Source organism: Podarcis melisellensis (genome assembly GCF_964234715.1).
Source record: "Podarcis melisellensis genome assembly, chromosome: 7".
NCBI lineage: Eukaryota > Metazoa > Chordata > Lepidosauria > Squamata > Lacertidae > Podarcis > Podarcis melisellensis.
In genome coordinates this window covers 86199326-86225063 of record NC_138539.1, presented here as the reverse complement: position 1 = coordinate 86225063, position 25738 = coordinate 86199326, and the positions used below count along the sequence as shown (strand labels likewise).

The window sequence follows — 25738 nt, the reverse complement described above, 5'->3', positions numbered from 1 at the left end:
AGAAGGGCAATCCTGTTCCTTTCAAAATGCCCTTTAGAGGAGCAATGAAGACAGAAGATCAGGAAACAGGAACACCAGCCCCTGCCAGTCCCATTCCTCTGTCCTGCTCTTCTCATTGAAATTGACAAGCAGAGGGGGAGTTAGAGTACAGTTAGGGCTTATGCACACTTCCTTTGGTCCCACTGCTTCCCCCTGGGGAAAACCATTCTTTAGCGCTCAACTGGAGCAAATGGAAAGCAGATTGCCATTTGTTCTATTCAAAGGTAAAGAGCAAGTCTAGGCACAGGACAAGTGGAAGTGTGGACAAGCCCTGAGTGATGGCCGGTCTTGTGAGTCCCTCTCTGCTTCACGTGAAAGACAGGCAACCACTAGTAGTGCTGAACCAGATCAGACCTGGTGGAAGCCCATGCCCGTAGTTACTCTGCACTGTCTAGTTTGGTGAACTTCTTTGCAGACTGCACCAATGAGATGCCATCTTCTGAGATATTTCCCAGTGTGTCTCTGCCCCCCTTTCAGCTTATTTTTAACACTGGTAAAAAAGAGTTGAGAAGTAGGGAGAGAATAGTAGCTAAAACCACTTACACGGGCCTTTCTTCTCCCTGGTTTGGTGCACATTCTGGCAACTCTTCGTATTCCTGCCACTCAAGGGATCCTGCAGCCTGGAAGAAGATTCTCATAGAATGTTTAGGAGACAAAGGTACTTCTTGTTTCCTTTCCTTTTCTTTGCCTGCTGAAAGACAAGCTCCAGAACTCTATGCCCTGTGTACAAATTGATGCACACCAAGCTGCCAGATTGGAGAAGATCAAAAGATCAATCTAACCTAGTGTTAAGTTTCCAGCAGTGGCTACCCAGACGCCTTGAGAAAGCTCACAGTCAGGGCAGCAAGGTATTGGCCACCTTTGTCTGTCTGTCAGGAGTGCTAAGCTGTGCCTCCAGCTATGCTAGACCTTATGTGCTTTTGGACATAAGCTCCATTATTACAGAACTTTGGGAGCCTCCAGAGGATCTCCTTCCACGGGAAACCAAATCCCGGTTAAGTGCTGTCTGCCTGGGGCATCTCATTGCTCAGAAAAGTGGGGGTGAACATAGAAAGTGGGGTGCCATACTAGGCCTCTGGCATCCCCCTACCCACTTCTGAGGTGTAGTGAGCAGCTGCTTTGATCATGGCTGATGTTGTTGTGCTTGTTATTAATCATCTTCTAAACCACCTTCTCAAGGCAATTCACACGTAGGATAATTAAAAACAGTTCAAAACAAAGCAGCAAATACATTTTAAACAAGACTAAAACCTTGCAGCCCATTTATCCAGCTGAGATAACCTGTTGGAACAAAAATGTCTTCAACTGCTTTCTCGAAAGTGCAGCTCATGGGTGCCTGTTGCATCACAACAGGAGTGCTGTTCCACAGGACAGAGGCAGCCACACTAAAAGCCCCGCTCGGAGTTACTGTGGAGTGGGCTTCTGAGATCTCTGGAACTTACAGGAGAAACTCTCCTGTGATCTACTGGGTGTGTCAGGGATAAGGTGGACTCTTGAATTAGCAGAACTGAGCCTGAGCAGGAATCAATGCAAAGCATTCTCATTGGCTTTCACACTCCTTGCCCCTTACTCCATATTTGCATATCTCCTCACCTGCTCCTGGGCAGGCCACCATTGCCCAAACATGCTCTCGCAGTAGGGACTGATGGACTCCTCAACAGGTCCTGTGGGGAAACAAAAGCTGAAATGTCAGAAGGGCTGAAGTGGCAGCAAGAAAGCCCTCACTGGTTTCTTGGCTCTCAAGAGGGACAAAACAGATGAGATGCAGGAGATTTTTTGAATCCCACATGTTTGTTTCTACCTGGGTGGAATCTACACATACATTAAAAAACGTGAAAATGCTTTTTTTAAAAAAGGTTTGAAAAATACGCCATCCAGTGTCACATTTGTATAATGCACTTTACAACACACTTAAAGGTTTTTTTTTGCAGCTGTATAGCCGAGTCCCCTGAATAAAAAGGGCCCTTCCCCCAATCTTAATCCACCCTCCAACTGCAATTTGTCTCACAGTGCAAAACACACACATGTAGCAGCTTTGACAATGGGGATTTACATTCTTCCTTCTTCACCTTTGCTGTTCCAAACAAATCCAGAGCATTCCTTCTTCACCTTTGTCTTGTCTGTTCTGGGCCTTGTGTTTAGCATTTCTCAGGTGGGCTCTGAACTCCTAGGCTCCTGTGCCCATGAAGGGTAAACACAGCCAGTTCCCCTAGGAAGTGTGCATAGACCCTATACAGCTTTCAGATTTAGGAGCATATGGAACCCAAACCAACATTTACTCTCACAGTGTCCATCCCCTTTATTGGCGCCTATGTCTGATGTGGTTCTAGCTCTTCCCATGTAGCAATAGCTAAGTGGACAAAGGATGCTGTTGTCGCTCTCACCTGATCTGTTATCAAGTCCCTGTGGAGGATGATCCAGGCAGAGCTGTCCCAAGGACCTGCAAGAATGGAGCAGAGATATAAATCCAGGAGGCCCTCGGTGCTGGACCTCAGTGTCCAGACAGAACGATGGGGGTGGAGAATCTCCTTCAGGTATACTGGACCGAGGCCATTTAGGGCTTTCAAGGTCAGCACCAACACTTCGGCTCCCAGTATGTTTCTGAGCACAATTTAATGTAGGTCTTTCAGGACCGGGGTTATATGTTCTTGGCAGCCATTCCCAGTCACCAGTCTAGCTGCCGCATTCTGGATTTGTCATGGTCACTGTTAAGTTTGACCTCTTTCTCATTTTATGTATTAACTTTATTTAAGACTTTGCCTGGAACTGGCTGACAATGTAGTAGGGTTTCATTTTAGATTTTTAGGAGTGAAGCTGTCCTCAAGAGTCAGCACCACTGAACCAGGCCTGGCAACCACATTCATGAGAAGTGTGAAGCCCTGCAATGTGAACTTGCAAGTAAACCCCTAAAACTTTAAAACTCACTGCACCTCTTAAAGGACTCATTTGTAACAACCCTACCTGACCCTGATCCCTAGAGCTGCCCTGGCATGTCTCAAACTGACTGCGGAGCAAAAGGTCAGTGTTTTTGTTTTCAGGATGCAAAATATCCTAGGTTCCATGCTATCCTATCACCCAAGATGAGGGCTATATGGGACCAGCTTCCTTTGGCATACTAGGTAGTGCAATTGTGGGACGCTGTTCCTCAGGAATGCACAAATGCATTCTCAGAGCCAAGAAAAGGCCTTTGTTCCAGCCCACATTCTCCCTAGCCTTGTGCATCACTTAAGGCAGGCAGGCTGGCTGCAAGGTCCAACAGGGATCCAGTCATCAACTCCAAAGGACTGGGGTGTAGAACTAATTGTCTGCAACTTCCACAACCAAATGACCCCATTCCTATTTTACCTGAGGCCTTTCTGTTGGTTTCCTGAAAGAGCACTGCTAGGAAAGGCATAAATACTCACTTGGCATTCTCCATGGTCACAGTCCCATTTTGCTTGACCAGGTCAGAAGGCTGACTCCTCACAGCTTCCTTCGCCTCCATGCTTTTCACTGGCAAGAGCACAGTGACATCTGACACAGACTCTTTCTGCTCCTCTGGGGAGGCTGACTTGGTGAGGGCAGAAGGAAGCAGCAAGGGCTCTTTCTGCACTTGGCCGGCAGTTGGCCTCGACTCCGTTGGACTGGCGGTGTCCTCAGGCTGGCTCTTGAAGGTGGATGAGGAGGTGAGTTCATGCACACTCCTGACCTCCCCACTCATGCCGCTCTCAGGAGCAAAACACTGCAGAGCATATTCCAAGTGGTCCTCCCTTGGTCTACTCTGAGGTGGCAGGGTGACCCCTTGGACTTTGTCTCCTGGCCCTGCCTGGTGCTTTGGACTGAACTCAAGCCTCTCAGCATCCGTGGTACTTTCCCCTGGATCAAATCCCTCCAGAATAATAAACGTTCTTAGAGGTTGTTCAGAGCATGACGTGGGATTGCAGACAGGCGCAGGTGTTTGTGCCAATGAGACTTTCTCTGGCTTCGCTGCTTGGTGCGCACGGGGAAACAACGTCCTGGGTTTGGGCACTGGCTTGGTCACAGGAGGCGTCGGTTCCTTGTTCAACCGTGGATGCTGACTGTTGTCTTCAGAGTCAAGATCAACCCCAAGGCTGGAAATAGTTTCCACCAAGATGTCTTTCTTTGTGACCACCTCATTCTTCTCCGCCGCCTTAGTCCCATCCAGAGAATCTACACACTTGCCAGACCTGTAACGAGTATCTCCTGCCATGTGCCCACTTCTGTCCCTCACAAGCAGTCGAGTTTGTTGCACTAAATTCAGAATCCTTTTGCGGTGCCCAGTAGCGGTGATGCCAAGCTTCTGCAGGTCCTCCTTACTGAGAGAGATCACATCTTTCACGGAGCCATATCCATGTTTCTTGAAGGTATCCCAGTATCTCTCCAGATGGATGAGGGCCAGCCAGTCTGCAATGTCGGAGTCCACAGAGCACTGGTGGTGCATGTCCCCTTGGCAAGGGAGGAGAGAGCTTTTTTCAGCCTACCACCTGAGGGAAAGGAAAGAAAGCAATTAAAAACCTGGCACAGAAAAGCAGCAGAACATCTCTACTGGAACTGGGAGGAACGGAGAAGAGCTAAGTGTATGGGAATCCTTGGCTTGCCTCATGCACCCCCACCCTTGTGTCCAATTTGTGCAGATAAAAAGGCTCAGGAGTTCATATACCTTGAGATTAATTCAGCAGCATAAAATTGTCCTTCCTGTAGCCTGGCTTTCTTGGTGCTCATACCTTTCATGCTAAAAGTTTGCGTAGACAAAAGTTCCCAGAGAACAGCAATGGTCTCACATGGAACCCCCTCCCCCACTTTCTCAGGGAGATGGGGCTGACAGATGTCTGACACACAAAGCTTGGCTCTGCACAGAGTCCTGACATTGGGCTGATATGTAGTCTCTGTAAGTCAGCCCTTGCGCTGTCTCTGTGAGAGTGCCAGCAGAGCATTCAGAACCCTGTCCTCTGTGCAGGAAGATCCCAGAGTGAAACAACTGGATTGTGGCTGGAGTGAGATTCTGCCGGGGTGACCAATATGGGGAGGGGTTTGTGACTGGAAAGGCACTGCTGTAATCTGCCTGACTGCTGGCTGAGGGCATGAGAGAGGTCACCAAACTGTGAGTCACACACAGCAAGGACCTCCTTCACGCAGCCCGTCTGCCAGCAACTAAGACAGCATCTAGCCTGCTAGGCAGACTCAGGATGGGAGGGTCCCCCCCCCCACTGTTTTGCAGAAGCCCTTCCTGCTATCAGCTCAGAAATCTCTCTGGTTTCTGCAAATAGATGGAGACTTTCCTTTGCGCATGCTGGTCTTTACAAAAATTCAGTCTAAATCCAGAACTGGCAAGTTTCACTCCTGGGCAATCCGCACTCCTGATTAATCATCGTTCTTGCAAAATGAATTAAAACAATTTATTTCTTACTTATTTACCTGACTCACAAGTCTTGTGTTCATTTGATTTCCCTTAGTTGTTTAATTCAGTTTCACATTATGGTGCTATGTAGAAGATGGAATATGGGATCTTTGCCATGGCTTATTCCGGAAGGGCAGATGTCTCAGACCACAAGATGCACCAATAGGGGATCCTAACCAGTCAGATCCTAACCAAATGTTACATGTAAAGGGGTGCAACGAAAGCACAACAGCTGCTTTTCCCTAGGAGGGAAGCTGTGGGAAGAGAAGATTTGGAGTGGAGAAGTGGCTGAAGCAGTGGGGGAAGGGATGCCTATTTCTCCACTCACATTTTCTTCTGCACAAAACCATCCCCAGCTGCTCCCCCGGGTCCCATATTCATTTCTAAAATCTTATATGCTGCTATTATACCAGGTTTTTCATCCCCACCCTCATCCCAAACCTTTGAGACAGCATCTCCAAACATGTTTCAAACACTGCAAAAGGCAAAGTGGCTTGTGGTGTGCGCTCGCGCTCTCTCTCTCTCTCTCTCTCTCTCTCTCTGTTATATTGCTGTCAGGATTGGAGGTGGTAAACCTCTTAAAACCAGTTGCAGGACACCATGAGCAGGAGAGTTTTGTTGTACGTACTTCCTGCATGTGGGCCTTCCCATAGGCACCAGGACATTGTGAGAACAGAATCCTGGACTAGATAGGCCTTTAGTTTGATCTAGGACTCTTATGAAAGAGAGAAAGAGATGCGGAGCAGAGATATGGTGGGTAGAAAAGAGTTAAATGCCATCTCCCTCCCACCCTTGGCTTCTCAACTCCAAATCCCACTCGAAAACCTGCATTTCTTTCGGAAAAGCAACCATCAGACATTTGTGCAGATGCATGCAGCTGTATGTAGTTCTACCCTAATTTAGAAACTTTTCAAAAAGTTTGGGCCAATTCATGGAGGGTGGGTCTGTCAACTGTGATTAGCTATGATGTCTAAATGGAACTTATAAGTTCAGAAACAGTGTACCCCTGAATACCACGTTACTGGGGGGGGGGCGGCAGTGGCGGGGGGGGGCGAACAGAGTCTATGTCACCTTCATGCCTTGTTTGTGAGCTTCCTGGAGGATTCTCACTGCCCACTGTTGGAAACAGAAAGCTGGATTATATGGATCTTGATCTAATCAAGCAAGAGAATCCCTATGTTCTAAAAACAGGGATGGTCTTTTTTCAGCATTAAAAAAAACAACACACTGAATTTACTCATGTATTCTCATTCCTAAATTAGGTGCCCAATAGCAAATGCTTTCTGGGCACTGTACAAAAGTCTTGGAATAGGAAAGATTCCCAACAGTCCATCAACACGTGCTTAATTTTCAAAGAAAGGATGCATACATGTGATCTGTATCTAATCTGCATTAAATGATCCCAGGTACGCTCTTTTGCTTAAGAAACACAAATGTCTTACTGAACGAGACCACATTCCACTTTGTAAGAACGGCAGCAGCTGCTGGAGGGACCACAGTCTGTCTCCTGCTCACAGCCATTTTCAGGGTTGTGGCCATATCACTTGGTTGGGTGCAAATCACTTCGTGTTCAAGGAATAAATAAAAGGATTATGAAATAAATGAAATGATTTAAAAGAATTAATCAGAATTTGTATTTCTCCCCAACATTATGTATATATGAAAAATACTTGGCCTGTACACCTGGCACTTCCCTTTCAAAGAGCTTCTTTTCCATTACGCTTCTGTGAAATGTCTCATGCCTCCGGGAGGCTGCGGGTGATGGGGGCTGAGGCAGAGCTGCTTGCTTAGAGCTACCCAGCACATTCATGGTACGTGCAAGATCTGAACCTGGGAGCTTCTGGTGGTCTCTTAGCCATGGCTGTGTATCGGCTCCGCAATGTGCTTTTGGCAGCTCTCCTGACTCACTCCCATCCCCAGTTAGGAAAGTTTTCGCCCGTGCAACTGCTACCGAAACTACTCTGGATTAAACTACTGTCATTCTGGCAATGGCTTACCTGTTCTCACCCCCCTCTTCACTCATCGTGGGTGCAGCGGCTGGAGCCACAGGAGGGCTATAAGGTATCCTTAGGAGTCTTGCTTGTAAAGCATCCCAGGCTGAATGTTTTTTCCGTGAATCTAGCTGCTGCACATTACACCACTTTGCGCTCGCTGAGCCTCCCCCCCCCCCCCAGTTGTCCCATTTCCTCCCATTGTTCAGTGCAGGCTTCCTTCCTGTTGCTCTCTCCAACCCGCCCCCAAACAGGAATTACTTCAGCCGTGCACTAAGAGTGCATATTTGTGCATAGGCCAATGGCACTGTGCATGCAGGTAGCTTGTTCCTTCTACTTGGCATGAAATGTGTGCGTGTACTTCTCCAGATGTCAAAGTCCTGAGGTGGCAAACCTGTGTCTGAGCTGCACTGCTTCATATTGTGTGTGTGAGGTGGGGGTCTCAACTGACCAAATATTTTATTTTGTCTATATTAAATTCCCTGCACATAGAAAACTGGATGTCAGAGAGAAGGATATTAGCCACTGACAGGCTAATTTTCGATGCAGAGAGATTTTTGTTGTTGTCAGCATCTGTCTGCCTTGAAGAGACAGTGGAGTGTGCCTCCAGAGGTGAAGTCAAACCACTGCATTAGCAGCACTGAAGTGGACTGCCCAGTTGACAAGACCACAATTTTGGCCTTGCTGATGTGGTCCAAAGGAAAGTAGACCAAGACATTTGGTACCAGCTTGGCTGTAGCAGTTGCCGGATGGAGGCATCTAAGATGCCATCCAGCTGTCTTAGGGACCCCACTCCAGATTTGTGTATGGTTTAGCCTTTTCTTCTCCCAAATATGTCCTGCAAGGCAGCTGAGGTTTTGGGATCAGGGGTTTCCCTCTCCTAGATGGGCTACCTTGATTGGCTCCATCTGCCCTTCACTTCCCTCTATGGCAGGCATGTCCAAAGTCTGTTTCGGGGGCCTAATCCGGCCTGCCGGTTGATTTAATCCAGCCCCTATGGCAGTTTATTTCCTGGGGTAAAATCCCCAAAAAACCCTCAACTTCAATTGTGGTTGGCTCTTTGGTCAGCACTCACAGCCCTTCACTTCATCAAATCTGGCCCTCTTTGAAAAAAAGTTTGGACACCACTGCCTACGGAAAATGCAGAAACCACCTTCTGGACCATTGGACTCATTCTTGGTCCCACCCACTCAATCCGCTGGAGCCTGTCTTTGCATGCAGGGGAAGTCCTTCACTTACTGAGAGTTTGAGTTTTCGGCTACCCTCACCTGGTTTAACCAGCCAGCATACACAGTGGTACCTCGGGTTACAGACGCTTCAGGTTACAGATGCTTCAGGTTACAGACTCTGCTAACCCAGAAATAGTACCTCGGGTTAAGAACTTTGCTTTAGGTTGAGAACAGAAATCGTGCGGTGGCAGTGGGAAGGCCCCATTAGATAAAGTGGTACCTCAGGTTAAGCACAGTTTCAGGTTAAGAACGGACCTCCAGAATGAATTAGGTTCTTAACCCGAGGTACCACTGTAGAACAAAAAACCACCAATAAAAAGTACAAAAAACATTGACTTAAAAAGTATATGCTTTGCATGGAGAAAGTATTTGATCATTTAAGTCCACCTGCAATTTGCTGCAGTGGAGCAGGTTTACGACCTTAGTAAGAACTGTGCCTGATCCTTCACACCAGGTATTATACAGGTGTACTGTCATGTGAGTCAGCACACACCATTGCGTGCAAGTCTGTATATAAGGAAATGAGAGGAAGCCGGGTTTGCCACAGTCAAAAGGCAAAAAGTTTGAGTCCTCTCAAACATAACTAAGTCTAAACAAAGATGACAGGAAAAGCTGAGTGCCCAGTTGTTCCAAGGAGTAAGGAGGAGGAGACAACGTGGTGTACTTCACTGCACCCAAGTGAGGGGGTTGGGGAATCCAGGGAGCAGCAGGGTCTCAAGTCATCACAATCTGCACTGTATTCATTCCGCACTTAACTTAAATCAAAACTCTGCAGCCAGTATATATCCTCTTCTATTAACAAAAAGGTTTTTAATCAGCCAGCTGATTTACAAGTAAGCTGGTGAATGTGCACACACACTGCTGCATACGGGTTCACTGCTAACAGTGCCACTGATGTAGGCTTCCTTGGAAATACCTCTGAGGGCTCGCTCCCTGGAAACTGCCTTTAGCGGCCCCAGGTAATCTAAGCCCAGCAGTCAGCCAGAAAGAACGTGTGAAGTAGTAATTGAAATGACATTGGTCCCCGTCCCCCCCCCCCCCCACGCTTACCTCTTTGGATAAAAGAAAAGTTAGCGTCTCGCTGTGGGGCGGGGAGGGACTCCGCCGGAAACCCTGCAGAGCCGCTGCCAGCCAGTGTGGGCAGCGCTGGGCGAGATGGGCCAATGGCGCAGCGCCGCTTCCGAAGTCCCCGTGTCCGCACCAGAAGTTGAACCTCGAGCCCCGCGCCGGGTCAGGACTGGCCGGGAGCCGGCAGGATCGCCCTCTCCGCGCAGCGCAGCAGAGGCGCCTCCGCCTGCCTCTTCGGGGCTGCGCAGCTCGCGGGCCGGACGCAACCCTCCCTGGCCCTGCTCTGGCCCCGCGCTCGGCCCGCCCCGCGAACCTCCGCCTCCGCTGCCCTGGTGGCCGGAGCGGCTGCGGGAGAAGCCGGCATTCGTGGCCGGGATTGGGGCGAACCAGGGGCAGCTCTGCCGGCAGCGACGGAAGAAAGGGGTCGTGCGCGGGTGGGCAGGGCGCCGCTCGCCCCGTTTAGGGATGCCCCGCCCTTGGAGCCCGGCGGTCTAGGGAGGAATTGGGCTGAAGTAGAAAAAAATGCAATAATAATAATAATAATAGTAGTAGTAGTAGTAGTAGTAGTAGTAATAATAATAATAATAATAATAATAATAATAATAAATGATGATGATGATGTAGTGAATTACGTTTAATAATGATAATAGCATAGGCTGACAATTCAGGGCACGGGCTTGAATTCTGCCGGAGGGGTCACTCTCAGGCATGCCCCCCAAGTAGCCATAGCTGCCCCGTACGGACTGGATAGGAGGCCTAACCTGCAAGTCAGCCCATTCATATGTAGTGTTAGCACACCAGTGATAAGTGTGCATGCGGTCATCCGGCCTGCAAATGGATCCACTCACATGGTGCTGTGCCATCTATATGCACACTTACATACGGACAAGCCCAAGGCTGCCCTCCGCCCACTTTCAGCCCACGATTTCTTACTGGAATGCTTGGCATACAGGAAGATTGACTACCCAGAGAGACAATGCCCCTGTGACTCGGGACAAATAGAAACGGTCAGTGGCGTAGCGTGGGGGGTGCAGGGGGGGCCGGCCGCACCGGGCGCAACATCTGGGGGTTAGGGCTAGGGGGCGCAAATCCACGGGTTAGGGGGCACAAATTACTTGCCTTGCCCCGGATGCTGACAACCCACGCTACGCCACTGGAAACGGTAGAGCATGTCCTTCTCCAGTGACCCTATCACAGAGGCATTCGTATTATCCTGATTTCCCCACTGCTTCATAAGTACCCAGGGCGCACAGGGCAATTCTATACCCCCCTGCTGCTCTCAGATACCAATCCTGCTACAACATACAGTGTTGCTAGATTCTGCACTGCAGTGCTCAAAATTCGTCGGAGGATGATCTGCGCCAAAACCCAGATTTAATGAACATATGAGTGCTCTGTAAATTGATAGTTAAAGTCTTTTATATATCAACCGTATTCTTTTAGCTTCTTTTAAATTCTTATAGACTTTCACATTCACCTTCTGTTTTAGTACCTTTTAGCTTTCCAAAACGCTTTTCAGATTTTAAATGACTATATCCCACCCTTTTATGCTGCTCTAAGACCGTATAAAGATTTGTATTGTACTGGAGTGCTTAGATCCTCTCAGAATCACGGAGATGTTCTCAGAAGCATCACCTGGTCATATCTCTAGACCAGGGGTCAGCAAACGTTTCCAGCAGGGGGTCGGTCCACTGTCCCTTGGACTCTATTTTTTTGGGGGGGGATGAACGAATTCCTATGCCCCACAAATAACCCAGAGATGCATTTTAAATAAAAGTACGCATTCTCCTCATGTAAAAACACCAGGCAGGCCCCACAAATAACCCAGAGATGCATTTGAAATACAGTGGTACCTCGGGTTACATACATTTCAGGTTACATACGCTTCAGGTTACAGACTTGGCTAACCCAGAAATAGTGCTTCAGGTTAAGAACAGTTTCAGGTTAAGTATGGACCTCTGGAATGAATTAAGTACTTAACCAGAGGTACCACTGTAAAAGGACACATTCTATTCATGTAAAAACACGCTGATTCCTGGACTGTCCGCGGGCTGGATTTAGAAGGCGATTGGGCCGGATCCAGCCCCCGGGCCTTAGTTCGCCTACCCATGCTTTAGACCAAGCTCCAGCTGTGAAGTAGAAATATTGTATTCTAAGGGCTGCAAGGCCACTCCCTTGTTGTACAGAAGTTACATCTGGCCCCAGTTTACCTCATCCTTACCATGAAATTGATTAGGGTCCTTACAGTTTTAAATTTATGCAGGTTTATTGAGGCTGAGATAGGATAGCCCTAGCAATGCAGTCTGCTCTGTACTGTTAGGATTGCCGGATATTAGTAAGCAACAACCCTGCAATGAGTCAAGTGTTAGCATTGCAGGTCAGATGTGGGGCTGAGGCTGGTTTGGATTCCCCAAACCAAACATCCTGTGGGTTGCAGCAAAGGCTAATCAGCCACCACCCAGATCAAATTCAGTGCTAAGTTGCACACAAAAGCCTTCCATGCAGTATTTTAAAACTCATAAAAAATATTATTTTTGGAATGAAATTGGATGTGAGTTGGGGAAGAGTCGGAACTCATCTCTTTGCTGGTATGATGTCTATCAGTGGGATCTGGATCTGAACGAATGGTAGATGGGTTTAGCTAATCTCAGGCCTAGCAGCAACTTCCTATTTCCTTTGCAACCAATCTCAGGACATTGGGAGGCTCCCTGAGTCACAGGCCAAACAGGAAAGCTCCCCAGCTGTATTTAGTGGGACCCCTCCTCCGTTCATGAGCCACCTCATTTCCTGGATGTCTTTGCTGGGTCTCTGAAAAAGGATTGTCTTCCCTACCCGACTCCTGCTGGAAGAGTGCTGCTGTTAACCACCAACTAAACTGAACTGGGCCAAAATCCTAAATCAAGAAGTTGTCTCAAAATCTGTGCTGCTGTAGTATTCTGCATATCAGCGAGTTGGGGGGTTGGTTTCGCTTCCTTAGCTTTCTATATACATCAGCTTTCTAGATACAGTGAGATTTTTTTCCTAGCAGATAATGAATGTTGGACTCTGACAGGAAAGAGATATTCCTATTCCCCTCGCCCTCACACAGAAGCCTGTGCCTTTAAAGAATAACTTGAAACTGATTCACACTGAATGAATATTAATTCTTCATACTAACATAATTTGCTGTCTGCATCTGATCTGGGAAGGTCCCTTAAATGGGGAAGCACAAATAATTCCTTGTTTCTGAGTCTAGAAATCCAGTTCTGATTTGCTACTTATGAGACTGGTGAGTCATGACTGACTCTGAGCCAGTGCGGGAGGAGATTGCATGAAAGCCTTCTTCACCACCACTGTTTGTGGCCCTGGTGGTGACTTTCTTCTCCAGTGCTGCTCAGTCAGCTGGAGTTGTGCTACCTCTCTGATCTCTTTCCCCCTTCTCTCTCTCACACCCCCCTGAGGAAAGTGGTAAATCATCCACCTTGCAAGCAGAAGGTCTCTGTTTCAATTCCCAATGGCATCTGAGCGGGTCATGGCATCATGGAGCGGGTGGCGCTGTGGTCTAAATGAGAGCCAGTGTGGTGAGGTTGAGAGCGGTAGACTCGTAATCTGGTGAACCGGGTTTGTGTCCCTGCTCCTCCACCTGCAGCTAGCTGCTGGGTGACCTTGGGCCAGTCACACTTCTCTGAAGTCTCTCAGCCTCACTCACCTCCCAGAGTGTTTGTTGTGGGGGAAGAAGGGAAAGGAGATTGTTAGCCGCCTTGAGACTCCTTAAAGGGAGTGAAAGGCGGGATATCAAATCCAAACTCTTCTTCTTCATCATCTGCAGGTAGGGCTGGGAGAAGCTCATGCCTGAAACCCTGGAAAGCGGCTTCCAGTCAGTGCAAACAATCGTGAGCAAGATGGACCCATGGTCTGACTCACTACAAAGCAGCTCCCTATGTTGTTCATGTGTCACATTCCATCTTATAGCACTTTACAGATGCAGCAAGTAAGTTAAAATTCCTACTTTTAACACAAGCTTTGCTTATCAAGGTTGACAAAAGGTTGCCTTGTGCGTGTTTTGCTGAGAGCTGTTAAACTGCACATGCTGAGAGTGTTGCTTCTTGCTGTTGTATGTTTGTATAATGGAGTGGATGGCGCTGTAGTCTAAACCACCGAGCCTCTTGGGCTTGCAGAGTGGTGCTCTGCCTCAGATTCTGCCAGCCTAGCAGTTTGAAAGCACGCCAGTGCAAGTAGATAAATACGTACTGGTGCAGCGGGAAGGTAAAAGGCATTTCCATGCACTCTGGCTTCCATCACGGTGTCCCATTGCACCAGAAGCGGTTTAGTCATGCTGGCCACATGACCCGGAAAAGCCGTCTATGGACAAATGCTGGCTCCCTTGGCCTGAAAAGTGAGATGAGCACCACACCCCATACAGTGGTACCACGGGTAACAAACGCTTCAGGTTACAGATGCTTCAGGTTACAGACTCCACTAACCCAGAAATAGTACCTCAGGTTAAGAACTTTGCTTCAGGATGAGAACAGAAATTGCATGACGGCAGCAGAAGGCCCCATTAGCTAAAGTGGTGCTTCAAGTTAAGAACAGTTTCAGGTTAAGAACAGACCTCCAGAACGAATTAATTTCTTAACCCAAGGTACCACTGTAGTCTCCTTTGACTGGACTTAACAGTCCAGGGGTCCTTTAGCTTTACCTTTTTATCTTTTGTTTGTATCATGCTTTAACTGCTGGGATCTCAAGGAGTATAATTGTCTTCCTTTCCCCATTTTTAATCTTTACAACAGCCCTGTAAGGTAGCCTCAGCTGAGAGTTCGTAGTTCAGATAGCAAAGTTTGAAACTGCATATACTTGCAATATTTTTTCCTTGTTGCTGTTAATCGATTTGTCAGGGTTGGCCAACTTTTTTTATTATTGTTGTTTTGGTATCTTGCAGTAGGTAACAGAATTATAAAATGTTGCATTTAAAACAAGGGGGGCTGCTTTTCTGGGATTGTACAGGTTTGTTTTTCTTTACACAAACTGTGAATGGCATTCTGTATTTGTGACTTTTCCTTCCAAGAGCTCAAGGTCATGTACATCTATCCTGCCCTTCCCATTTGCAACAGCCCTGTGAGGTAGGCCAGGCTAAATTAATATATTTAATTAATTGCTAATAGATTACAGAGGGAGAAATGCAGGGGCCCCAATCCACATACAGTGTACCAGGCCCAAGTAATCCCATTGACATCTGTGGCTTAGCATTATGTATGAATGTGAAGCCCACCTCCCAGCCATCCTGGTTCTGTGCCGTCTGAGGGCAGGGTGCCGCTTTCCACACTTAAAATACGTAATGTCAACTTTCGGTGAATAGTCCAGGACACTGCTAGTGGGATTGTCCCCCGAGTGGCACGAAATGGCTCTAAAAGGTTAGAATGCAAAGCAGCAAGTGTGAGAATCCCTCTACCCCACCCCCACTGAGCTCTTGGCAGATGCACAATGATACTCTGCACTTCAGTCTGCGCAGAAAGGATACCTCAGGTCGTTGGTCCTGTGGTGTCCATTCCTACTCACTGAGATTCTGCGGACGGACTTGTCATGGCCACCTGAAAACCATCATCCCATGCACAATTGTGGTGCTTCCCAACAAGATTCACAAACAGGGAAGGAGACAAGAGCAAACTGTGGCCACTGATCATATATGCGCTTTTTGAAAAGTAGTGCTGAATGGCGCCCCTGGTGTGTCTGTGTCTCTTGGAAAGTGGGGGGGGGGCAGGGAGCTTTGTCTTCTGTTGGGTGGGTGGGCATGGGGTGGCTCTGTGGGAGCAGCTGTGTTCTGGATGGTGGAAGGCCTCATCCAGCCCACAGGACGGCGATGAGCTGTGCATCCAGATCCTGGCCTCAGGCCTCGTCGTCACTGAGGCTCATCTTGGCTTCAGACAGACCGCTCTCGTCGATGTTCTCCAAGGAGTCCGAATGCTGCAGGGAGAGCTCAGCTAGGCTAATGCTGGGCAGTGTGTTCTGTTCTGGGTACAACCAAGGCTTAAAGCCAGGGTCATGCTTCCGTTTCCACTCGGGGTACTTCAGCCCTGCCTTATAGATCGTCTTCATAGCCTGTAAAAGGAGAGTAAGTTGGTAGTAGCCAAAAATCTGGTTGCTGACGTGTATTGTGTTTCTGAACTGAAAGCAAAGACCCACTTTTACACGAGCAGACAGAGGCAGCAGGCTCAGGGCTGAGACAGAGATACAGTAGATGACCTCTGTGAGCATCAGGTCTCTTTGGTTCATATAGTAAATAATAATAATAATAATAATAATATATATATATATACTGCCCTATGCCAGGAGGTCTCAGGGTGTTTCACATAAAAAGATCACAGTATATAAAATAGAATTCAGTCATGGCAGACTTTCCTGCACTCAGAGGAGGCTGATTGATAGGAAGGGCATGGAGATTTCTTCTAAGAGCTGCCAGTTATTTAATTCCCTTATTGGGGCACACTAGCAGTGCTTTTGAGTCTCCCTAATGTCCCAGAGCAAACAATTTGGTTGAAGGGCTGGCATGCCCATGAGGTGCAGTAAGGCGGTGGCCTCGGGCAGCTGCCTCCTCCTCCACAGCTGCATCACATTTTCCATAAGCACACCCCCCCCACGCTGCCACACTGCCTCTTCTGTGGGCATGATGCTGCCATGGACTCCACCACACTTGCACCGCGATGGGAGTGGCAGTGGGGGGTGCCTGCAGAGGAGGTGGTGGTGATGGGCCTATGGCAATGGCAGGGAGTGCCCATGGTGTGTGTGTGGGTGGGGGGGTTTGCCTTAAGTGGCAAAACATCCTGGCCCACCCTTGTATGGGAGCAGCTGGCCTAAAAACTGAAGAGCACAGCTCTTCCATATTCTAGCTGTGCAGAGCTACACTTTTTGACAATGTTGTGGGATGTGAAACACAAGAGCAGTCAAGTACAACATTCCTAGAGTGAACATGTTTACACATGGGGAGGAATGTTTGTCCAGCCAGCAGGTGAACTTCCTGTTTCCTTCTGGGCTGGGATAGACTTCCTCTGCATGTGACTAGAGGTGGGCGTGGCCTCACCTGTGCAGGTAATGACAAAAGCACAGGGCAGGGTAGCCATCTCTCTCTTTTTGACTACATGCATCAAAGAAGCAACATCTACTTAGCCAAAGATGCTCTCTTGGCTTCCAGCCAAGAGAGGACAAAGGGACTATCTTCTTATGAGATAGTTTCCAGGTGTATGTTACTTTTCTAAGATAAGTCTGCCTTCTGGGATCCGACTGTGAACAGAATGTGAGTAAACTCTTTTTATGCTTTTATAGAAGATTGTATTGTGTCTTATCTTTTATGAGGGAATAAGGGGAAAATATCAGAACAGTTATTATAGAGGCTTTAGCGAGCCTGAGCAAACGCATCCGCTGAGTTTAAAAGGGGAATGTTTCTCTGCTAAATTGTGAACTTGTTAACACAAGTTGGAAAGGCTATTGTCAGACAATATATCCTCTCCTGCATCCCTGAACATTCCCACAACTGTGCCAATATGGACAGGTATTCCCTGCCCCCTACCAAGCCTGCTTAGCAACTTGCTTCAGTCATCGCCATCCTGCCACATGGATGTGCCCACACAACTCCAACTTACCTTTGGTGCCACGTACTGAGACGCTTTATTCACCACCCACTTTGGTAATGAACCTAAAAGCAAACCAGATCCACTCGTTACCCAAAGCTGTTGCACACAAGTATCTCTGCCATGATAACTGCTGTATTTTCCCACCATTCCTACACAGAGAAGAGCCCAGTCTATTGTGCCCCATGGGACAGGTGCGTCACCCATCGCTGTGGGTCCTTTGGCTATCCTTTGCTATCCTGCAAGGCTCCTCTCCCCAAAGCACACCCACCAGCCCCACACCTGAGATATGGTGCAACTAGAGATGTGGCTGAATGGGCTGCACAATCAAGTTCAACTGATGGTGGCGAGTTCAGTAATGCAGGATCGGCTGAGTGAAAAGGTCCTCCATGTGGAATTCGATCACACAGCCAATCCCTGCAGAGAGCAGGGTCAAAGCCCCCCTTCTGCACACGGCCTCCCTGCCAGGCACTCGGGAAACATGGTGCCAAGGGCTTCGACTCGCGAGTGATGTCATAACAACCTCAGATGATTGCAATCTGGCCTGCTCTGCCAAAAATGGTTCCTACCTGTGCCTTAGGAAACCTCCCCTTTATTTATCACCCTGAACCCTCAACACTGACTTGGGCACTGCCTGGAACAATTCCCCCTCCTCTCTCAGGCTTTGTCTTTTCCCAGCCACAACCTGGGCGTAAAGATGCTCACCTCGAGGGTCTACTTGGGTGAGGTAGTAAAGAATGCAGCCAGTCTTGTCCGTTGCCTTGATCAAGTAGCCCGTCTGCAGGGATACGGCCCTCACGCAGTCCTTTCGGGGTGGATACTTCTGCAGAGAGACCCCACAGTTTAAGGCTTGGTTCATACATGCAGTGCCCGCTTGAAGAGGAACTCGTGAAGGCACTGAATCACACAATAAGCCCTTTGTGGAAACAGATGCATATGCACTAAGGGCCCCCAGATGTAGGAGCAGGGCCCATGGAGGGGGCGAAGGAGGGAAAGGAAGAAACTGGTGGAGAGCCAAACTGAGAAGCAGCAGCAGCAACCCCACTGAAGAGGCTGCCAGTTCCCCACAGTGGCCAACTCAGGAAGAGGTGAGTGAGATATTCTTGCTGCATAGCAGATAGAAATGATTCCCTTGACTTGGTGTAAGGCCATGGCTCAGAGCTAGAACACATACTTTGTATTCAGGAGGCCCTAAGTTCAACCTCCAGTTAGCTCTGGAAGAGACTTGTCTGTCTCTGAAACCCCATAGAGCTGCTGCCAGCTACTCAGCCAGATAGAGCAATGGTTTGACTCTGTAGAAGGCAACTTCCTAGGTTCCTTTGAGTAAAGGCGTGCTTTTAATGGGGCTTAAAGGATTTCAAATGAGGCAAGGGGGTTGAGAAACTGGCATGGCTGAGAGAAGGGGGTTGAGGGAGAAGGAATTCTGTGTCTCTGCATGAGCAAAGGAAGAGAAGAGATGGGGTGGGGGGAAACCCCTTGCTCTATACCCCTTCCTCTTCCTTGCCAGCAGGGTACCAAGCCAGGGATGGCGCCCATCCCTGCTTCCCATTCTGAACTGCAAGACAGTTCCCATTCTGAACCACCCAAGGATCAGCTGCGAGGAGCTGAGAGCATGTGGCTCACTGGATGTTTGACGCTGTAGTTGATGATCATGTAGTCGTGGCCAAGGGGCAGCCAGGAGCGCAAGGTAACAAAGTCCCTATTCTTCAGAGGACTCGGGCACCTCCCTGCAAGAGAAGAAATACGGTTAGCAAGAACATACTGAAATTAAAAACCCCAGGAGGAAATAATACCTCACTAGAGACATTGCCAGCCCTAGAAAACATGGTTCACCCCCATTCTGTTCTGGGGACATAACACCGGCCTACAGAGATGTGTTTTGAATAGCACTATATAAATACCAAGCATTAATGAAGCAGCTCCCATGTGTGTACCTGGATCTACCTGTCCTCCTTGCTAAATGTTTTCCTGACCTGAGCAGCAAAGTATTCCCTGCTAGTTCTACCATTCCTTCCCCAATGCCCATTCAGAAACCCACATTAAAAGAAAAAGAAATGCCATGTTTGCATGCCATGTTTCGGGCAGACCTTAGTTGAGCAAATATTCATTTTATTTAATGTGCATGGCAGAATGTAGAATGTGGTGTTCTGCTCAGAAAACCATTCAGCTGGAAGGGACCTCAGGAAACCCACTGTTACAGCACCCCTGATAGGTGGTGATCCAGCTACAGCTGGGTTTTTTGTTTTGTTTTGGGGGATGCAAGAAGCTCAGGACTAAGGGTTTCAGTGCAGTGCTACCCATGGCTACTCAGAAAGAAGTCCTGAATTACTCTCAGGTAAGTGGGCCTAGGATTGCAGGGGAGTAATCCAGTGGCATTCTCAAGATGCCCCTCTGGGCACAGATGGGGACGTAGCTTAGAGGCACAAGAAGTGCTTTCTTCTAGGAAGCCACATAATCTGTCAGGGGTTCCATGCCCGTCAATTGCAAGAAGCAAGGTTGCTCACAGGAGTAATATCCAACATCTGCGTTGACAGTCAGACGCCCAATGTCATGGGTCTCAATCATGTTGGAGTCCCACTTCTTGCGGTAACTGGTGTCATGTAGAACATCATAGAGCGTCTCTGGAGGCACATCACGGCAGACGATACGCATCTGTGTGGCAAGGAATTTGTGTGATCATGCACTGAAAAACTGCTAGCAAGCACAGCAGCGGTGTCATCAGACTCTGAGGCAAAACATTTTACAAAGGGGTGGGGCAAAGGCTGGGCAAGTGAGAGGGAAATTGTAATAAAACAACCTAAACTTCATATCCCCTGCTTTTCCCCAGGCATGGTCTGCACTTTAAAGCTCCTTTATTTGCTCCAGATTTTTCCTCACAAAAACTTGCTCTTTAAAGCTCTATCAGAGCAAACCACTAAAAACCTGAATGGATGTTTGTCCTGACTGGCTGTTAAGGAGCGGGTTTTCACAGGAAAAGCTCCAGAGCAGTAGCAACAAACAAAAGAAACACATTTGGATGGAGCTTTTAAGCACAGATCTGTTCCTGGAAAGAATGGGGCAAAAAGTGAGTGTCACTGAGCCTTCCTTTTACTTTACACATTAATTTTCTGCATGCAGGGAGTTGAGGGTTACCTAAGCTTCAGTCTGAGCTGGTGCAATCCAGCAAGAGCTGCATCACGTGGCTCTTCAGATTCCATCACTGTATTATTAGTCAGATCTTCTGTAATGAGACACCTTAACCCAAAACAAGGTCAAGTGCACTTAGACCAAGCTTTTCTCTTCAGTTGGCTTAGCTCAAACAATCCATCACAAGCAAATGTGTGGAGCAGCAGTCCATTTGGAACAGAAGCAGATAACTTGGGGAGAGGTCAATTATGTGCCAGGAAAACCTGGATTCTGAAACTTTAAAGATTATGCAAAATCAATAAAATGGCAGCTATGTGAATATTTTGTGTGATTTATTAATATAAGTGGATTTCGTTTACCGTATTTTTCGCTCTATAGGACACACCCGACCGTAACACACACCTAGTTTTAAAGGGGGAGAACAAGAAAAAAAAAAATCTCTCCCTCTCTGTGCAGCACCCCTTCAGCGAAGCGGCAGGAGAAACGGAGCCCCTTCCATTTCTCCTCCTGCTTCGCTGAAGGGGCGCTGTGCAGAGAGGGAAAGCTGTGCAGCGCCTCTCTAGCGAAGCAAAGCCAGGAGAGCAAGAGGGATTGGTGCGCACCGACCCCTCTCGCTCTCCAGGCTTCAGCGAAAGCAACGCGAAGCCTCCAGAGGCTTTGGGCGGCTATTCCTGAAGCCAGGAGAGTCTTGCTCTTCTGGCTTCAATGGAAGCAACGCAAAGCCATGGAGCTTGCATTTGCTCTATAAGACGCACACACATTTCCCCTTAATTTTTGGAGGGGAAAAGGTGCGTCTTATAGAGCGATAAGATCGAAAAATACGGTATTTTGCTGAGCATCTGCTGGTGTTGAACATATAACCTCTCACAATCCCAAAGGTTTTACTCTCAGTTGTGAGGTGCAATGCAATAGCCCCTGCATCCGACGTCTTTGCTTCCTGCAATTATATACCACCTTCCCCATTAGGAACCCGAGGTGGTTTACCAGTTAAAAACACTAAAACAAATGAACAGTATAAACTGTAGAGCCACATAGTCATCTCAGGTTGTCTGGTGGTGGTGCAAGTGTCCTGGCCTGGGCCTCCCTGGCTTTCTTAAGGTCTTTCTTGCATGATGCAGCTCTGAGCTTCCAGTTCCCAAGGAGACGGAGAATCCCAAAGGATGCTCCAGGAGAGAGGCAGCTGGCCTGAGAGGGAATTCCTCAGCCACTCCTTGAGGGTCTGTATCTTGAACACATCATCCAGGCATTGGATTTGGGGGACATCCATCCCCTCTCTTCATCTCCACATGTTTAAATGTTGTCGTTCAAAGCAGCCCATCTATTCCCTCCACCAATACAAGGTGACCATGACTGGATGATGTCATGGTGGTGAAACCCTGCAAAAAGGGAGTGAAAGAAATATGGAAATTCTCCACTCAATGTCTGGTGGAGGCAACCAAATACTTGCCACTGAGGACTCAGCTACATTAGTAAAGAAAAAGCACTTTATATGCATTTTAACACTGTAACAACAGATGGTGCTGTGGAGTCTCGTCTTTCGCCATCGTAATTTCCCTTTATGAAGTTTACAATGCGTTTTCCTGAAACACTTTTTTGATGTGTCTAGATCCAGCCTGAGAAAACGATTCCAGATCTCATAAGTCTGCAGGTGGTTTCTGCCCTGAACTATAGACTCAGCTACATTCTTAAAGAAACAGCAATTTGAATGTGCTATAAACATGCAACACCAGATGGTGCCAGAGAGCAGGAAATTTTAAAAAGTGATTTTCCATAGAGATTTCTTTTCTTTTGTTAAAACGATCTGATTTCTGACTTATTTATAGCGTTTACCCCCCTATGTTTAGATCCACCCCAGATTAGTGGTAACAAAAGTCATGACGACACCTGTCACTAAAGCTGTCTGTGGGATTAAGTGCCTCAGGCAGTTGGTACTTCATGGATCTATCTATCTGCATCTATCTCAGCTCAGTTCAATGAAAGCAATGGACTAAGATTAACAAGATGGTATCTGCTGCTCATTATCCTGTTCTCATTTTTAATTAAATACTAGCCAGATGCCGAATGAAAAGAGCTATCCCTTTTTATACTGCCTTTTCTCTTTTTTGTCCTTATTTTCATCTTGGTATTCATGTACAGAAGAGCTCATATTATCCCACCGGCAATCCACACACACACAGGGGGGTGGGCTGGGGGCTTCCACTGTTTGGAAAAGAGACCTCCAGATGCCCAATCTCCCTTGTCTGAAGATTAAATGTCTCTACACAGGAATTCTTTAGTCCAGCAGAGGAATATTTCAGAAGCGTGGATACCATCTAGAAGGGCCTTCCACTAACCGTGGCTGGTTTGAGAGCTATGGCCATTCCTGGACATGGAGAGTTGGTGCCTGTCCACCCACACAAGGGGAAGCCTGGCCAGCTGACAGCACTGGGTGGGCCCGAAGTGCAGCACGGCCTAGTCCTCCTCTCCATGAGTGCTGGTTCCTCCAATGCCAGAAGAAAAGCTCTGGGCCAGGCTGGGGCACCTGCTTCGTGCTCCCTCTAAAGTCTGCACATGGAGCCAGGGCCCCTCTGGAGCACACATATGCCACTGATAGGCTGGAATTTTGATGACCATTACCTCATGTGAACAGTGTGAAAACCTCCACGTATAAGCAGCACTGATTTCGCCATCAGTCTCCCTGCTTGCCATCTACACTCTGCCCAGCCCAGTAAGGCATGAGAAAAAGAAGCCATTATCTCAGAACTTTCTCAGCCATACAAACATTAAAGTCACAGGAATCCCTTTGAACATTCTGCTTAGAAATTCTAGACACACTTATTGAAAATAAATAAAACTCCGCTAAGCACAGTGTGACTTTTTTTTTAAGTAAACATGTAAATCACAACTAACGGTTGGTTAAATGAAGAATCTTCGTGCACCCAAGTAAACCAGGTTCCATTGTATTGATCCCAGGCCTTTTAGATATGGAATAAGTAGCACCTCAATGTCAATATGTGAGCACAAGAAAACGATGTGTGGAGCCAGTAAGTGAAAACTGAATCAGCCTCTTTCTGAGGGCTAACCACAACTCAAAAGCTTGTGTCTTTATCTGCTATCAAATCCATATACAGTGTTCAATTCCCTTACATCTGGGCAGGACACTCAAAAACATAGAATGAGCCTTATCTTCCCCTATATCTATCTCAGTTCATGTCCAAGATACCTGAACAAGGATATTTCTGTCTGTAAAATGTGCTCGGAGGCTAAAACAGCAGAGATCCCTCACAGAAAAAAAGAAAGGGGAGAAGAGGATGAGGAAAAGGGAATGTGAGAGCCCAAAGGATCTTCTGGGACCTGTAACATTCTAGCTGAATTGCAGCATTGCACATTCTGCAGCCTGGATTAATTTGAGAACTGAGCGCAGCAAGAGGGATGCTTGTTTTGGAGCAAACCTTTGTTTTGGAGTCCAGCATTCATGGGGCAGGAGCAGGAGAAGAGGCTCCTGGGCAAATCAGAGGGGGCAGAAAGGGGGTGGGCAGTGCTGCATCATCACCCATGTTTCCCAAGCCCAGGCAGGGGCCCCTGGGTGGCATTCAAGTAAGTTTTACTCAGAGCAGAGCCTCTGGAATTAATGTCGTGTTCATTAATTCCAATAGGTCTACTCTGAGTAAGCCATAGCTGAATGCCACCCCCTTACCTTGATTTTCTGGACAGTCTTGCTCTCCTGCTGCATTTGGGTCCACACTGCCACTCCTCCCTTGTTATACCGGCTGCTCCAGCCTTCCTGGCTTTCACACTGGTCCCGGAAAGTGCTGAAGTCGGAATCATCTGGGATGTAGGCTCTCTCTCCTTCCCCAGACATAGGTGCAGCTTCCTCCAGGGCCGCCAGGCTGCCTGAGAGAAGGAGCTGTGCAAATACCCACCCAGGCAAGAGAGGTTCCTGGCTGGCTACTGGGGAAGCTACGCTGGGCTCAGCGCTGCCCTGGCCACTTCCCTCTCTTCCTTCATAACTCTCCCTCCCCAGCTCTGTCAGGGGCCTCTCAGGGCTCCCAGCCCGGACTCTGGGAGAGAAGGAATGGCAGCGGCTGCTACATTCAGTGCCTCCATCAACTGCATGGCATGGGCTCTTCAGAGCCTAGACGCTCCTCTCTTGCAGAAGAGTCACGGCTGCTGCTGGCAGTGTGGATGCCTTCTCAGTCCTGCCAAAGGGCACTAGGCCCCCCTGGGAAGCTTCTGCTATTTATGTGGATAATCTGTAAGTGCACAAATACACACAGAGCCCATTTCGGTGCTCTATCCCCAGCATTCTCCAGTGCCCCCTCCCATGCCTCTTTCCTATCCCTCTCCTAATTTCTGCTTCTCTTAACCTGCCTCTGACTTTGCCGCACTGAGTTGCAGAAGCAGCTGGGCACTTGCCAGCAGCAGCAGCAGCAGCAGCCGCTGGGTTCAGTTCTGCAGATGGTTAATGGCCTTGTTAATGCAGGATACAGTCTAGTCTACTTACCCTGCAATGGAACCGTTGTGGGGGAGCTAGAGAAAATTCTAGATTGTGGAATAGGGATTCTGGAACAGGGAGAAGGTTGTGGGGATTGCCTCACACTGGCCATTCTCCTGGCAATACATTCTGAGGCAAAAAGGAAATTCCATATGTACCGGAGCATAAAGGGAGGGGTTTTCAGATTGTAACTCCTTCAGCTGTGACGAAGCTAGAATGTTGTGTTCAGAGCTTTCAAAATGCTGTGGCCTTGTTAGAGATAGTGTGATGGGCTGGGTTTTGGACTCGGATACTGAACCTGAGGGATCCCAGCTTGCACAAGATTCCCCGCCTCCAGAACCAGCTGAGCCGGGGCTGGGGCATGAGCCTGAAGGGTTCTCACCTGTGCTGGATCCTCAGGTGCAGGCATCAGCTGAGTCTGCTCTGGCTCCCGAGGTGATGGAGGACCCATTGCCTGCAGGTGCTCCACTCTCAGCCCCATCAAAGAGAGCTGAGTTTGCCTCTGGGTCCAGTAACCCTCCAGCCTCTCCTGAGCTGCAGAGGCTCAGGGCAGAGAGGCGGAGGGAACTAAGTTCTCGCAGGAGGAGTGCTTGCCTCCAGGCCAGGAGAGGCGAGCCACCAGAGGATCGGGGCTGCCCTATGCCTCGGGGCAGATAAAAGCCCCAAGTTGTGGGAGCAACATTGTTGATTGCTAGTTCCTGCCTGAACTCTGTCTTGCTTTCCTGCCTGAGCTCCTGACCCGCCCTGGTTCCCTGCTTGCTTGCATGCCTGTCCCTGACTTCACCTGACTCTTTGCCCTGCACCCAGCTTCA

General features: G+C 48.2%; 2 protein-coding genes across 7 annotated transcripts in view; both read right to left on the bottom strand.

Moving 5' to 3' along the window:
- ARAP3 (ArfGAP with RhoGAP domain, ankyrin repeat and PH domain 3) overlaps positions 1-9871 on the bottom strand; it is a 37673-nt gene extending 27802 nt beyond the window's left edge. The window contains exons 1-5 of one of the 3 annotated variants that reach the window (XM_081917707.1): positions 9708-9871; positions 3444-4523; positions 2424-2479; positions 1633-1703; positions 583-659 (exon numbers count right to left, since the gene is read on the bottom strand). In XM_081917707.1, the coding sequence (XP_081773833.1) occupies positions 583-659; positions 1633-1703; positions 2424-2479; positions 3444-4480 (1241 nt within the window). In that variant the 5' untranslated portion in view covers positions 4481-4523; positions 9708-9871. Of the gene's footprint in view, positions 1-582; positions 728-1632; positions 1704-2423; positions 2480-3443; positions 4524-7434; positions 7586-9707 lie in introns of those variants that run through there. The other 2 variants (XM_081917706.1, XM_081917708.1) reach the window with 2 other exon arrangements.
- A 5498-nt stretch (positions 9872-15369) lies between these two features.
- LOC309373568 (START domain-containing protein 10-like) lies at positions 15370-25053 on the bottom strand. 4 transcript variants are annotated; one of them, XM_081917888.1, is made up of 7 exons: positions 24936-25053; positions 24129-24325; positions 19831-19978; positions 18950-19053; positions 18032-18149; positions 17339-17391; positions 15370-15800 (listed from the first exon to the last, which is right to left on the bottom strand). In XM_081917888.1, exons 1-7 carry the CDS (start codon positions 25036-25038, stop codon positions 15588-15590), a joined length of 936 nt encoding a protein of 311 aa, XP_081774014.1. In that variant the 5' UTR covers positions 25039-25053; the 3' UTR covers positions 15370-15587. The 4 variants fall into 4 exon arrangements, with proteins under 4 accessions (XP_081774014.1, XP_081774015.1, XP_081774016.1 ...); XM_081917889.1 differs by lacking the exon at positions 24936-25053 and adding an exon at positions 24799-24928; XM_081917890.1 differs by lacking the exon at positions 24936-25053 and adding an exon at positions 24799-24928 and having other exon boundaries at positions 24129-24321.
- Positions 25054-25738: the final 685 nt, after the last annotated feature.

What these genes read in the sequence shown, in the direction of transcription:
- LOC309373568 (XM_081917888.1), bottom strand. Translation starts at nt 25,038, where the DNA reads ATGGCCAGTGTGAGGCAATCCCCACAACCTTCTCCCTGTTCCAGAATC. An exon ending in CACAACGGTTCCATTGCAGG is followed by an intron (nt 24,326 to 24,935) that starts GTAAGTAGACTA and finishes TCCTTCTCTCAG; the next exon opens with GCAGCCTGGCGGCCCTGGAG. An exon ending in AGACTGTCCAGAAAATCAAG is followed by an intron (nt 19,979 to 24,128) that starts GTAAGGGGGTGG and finishes CTTGCCACACAG; the next exon opens with ATGCGTATCGTCTGCCGTGA.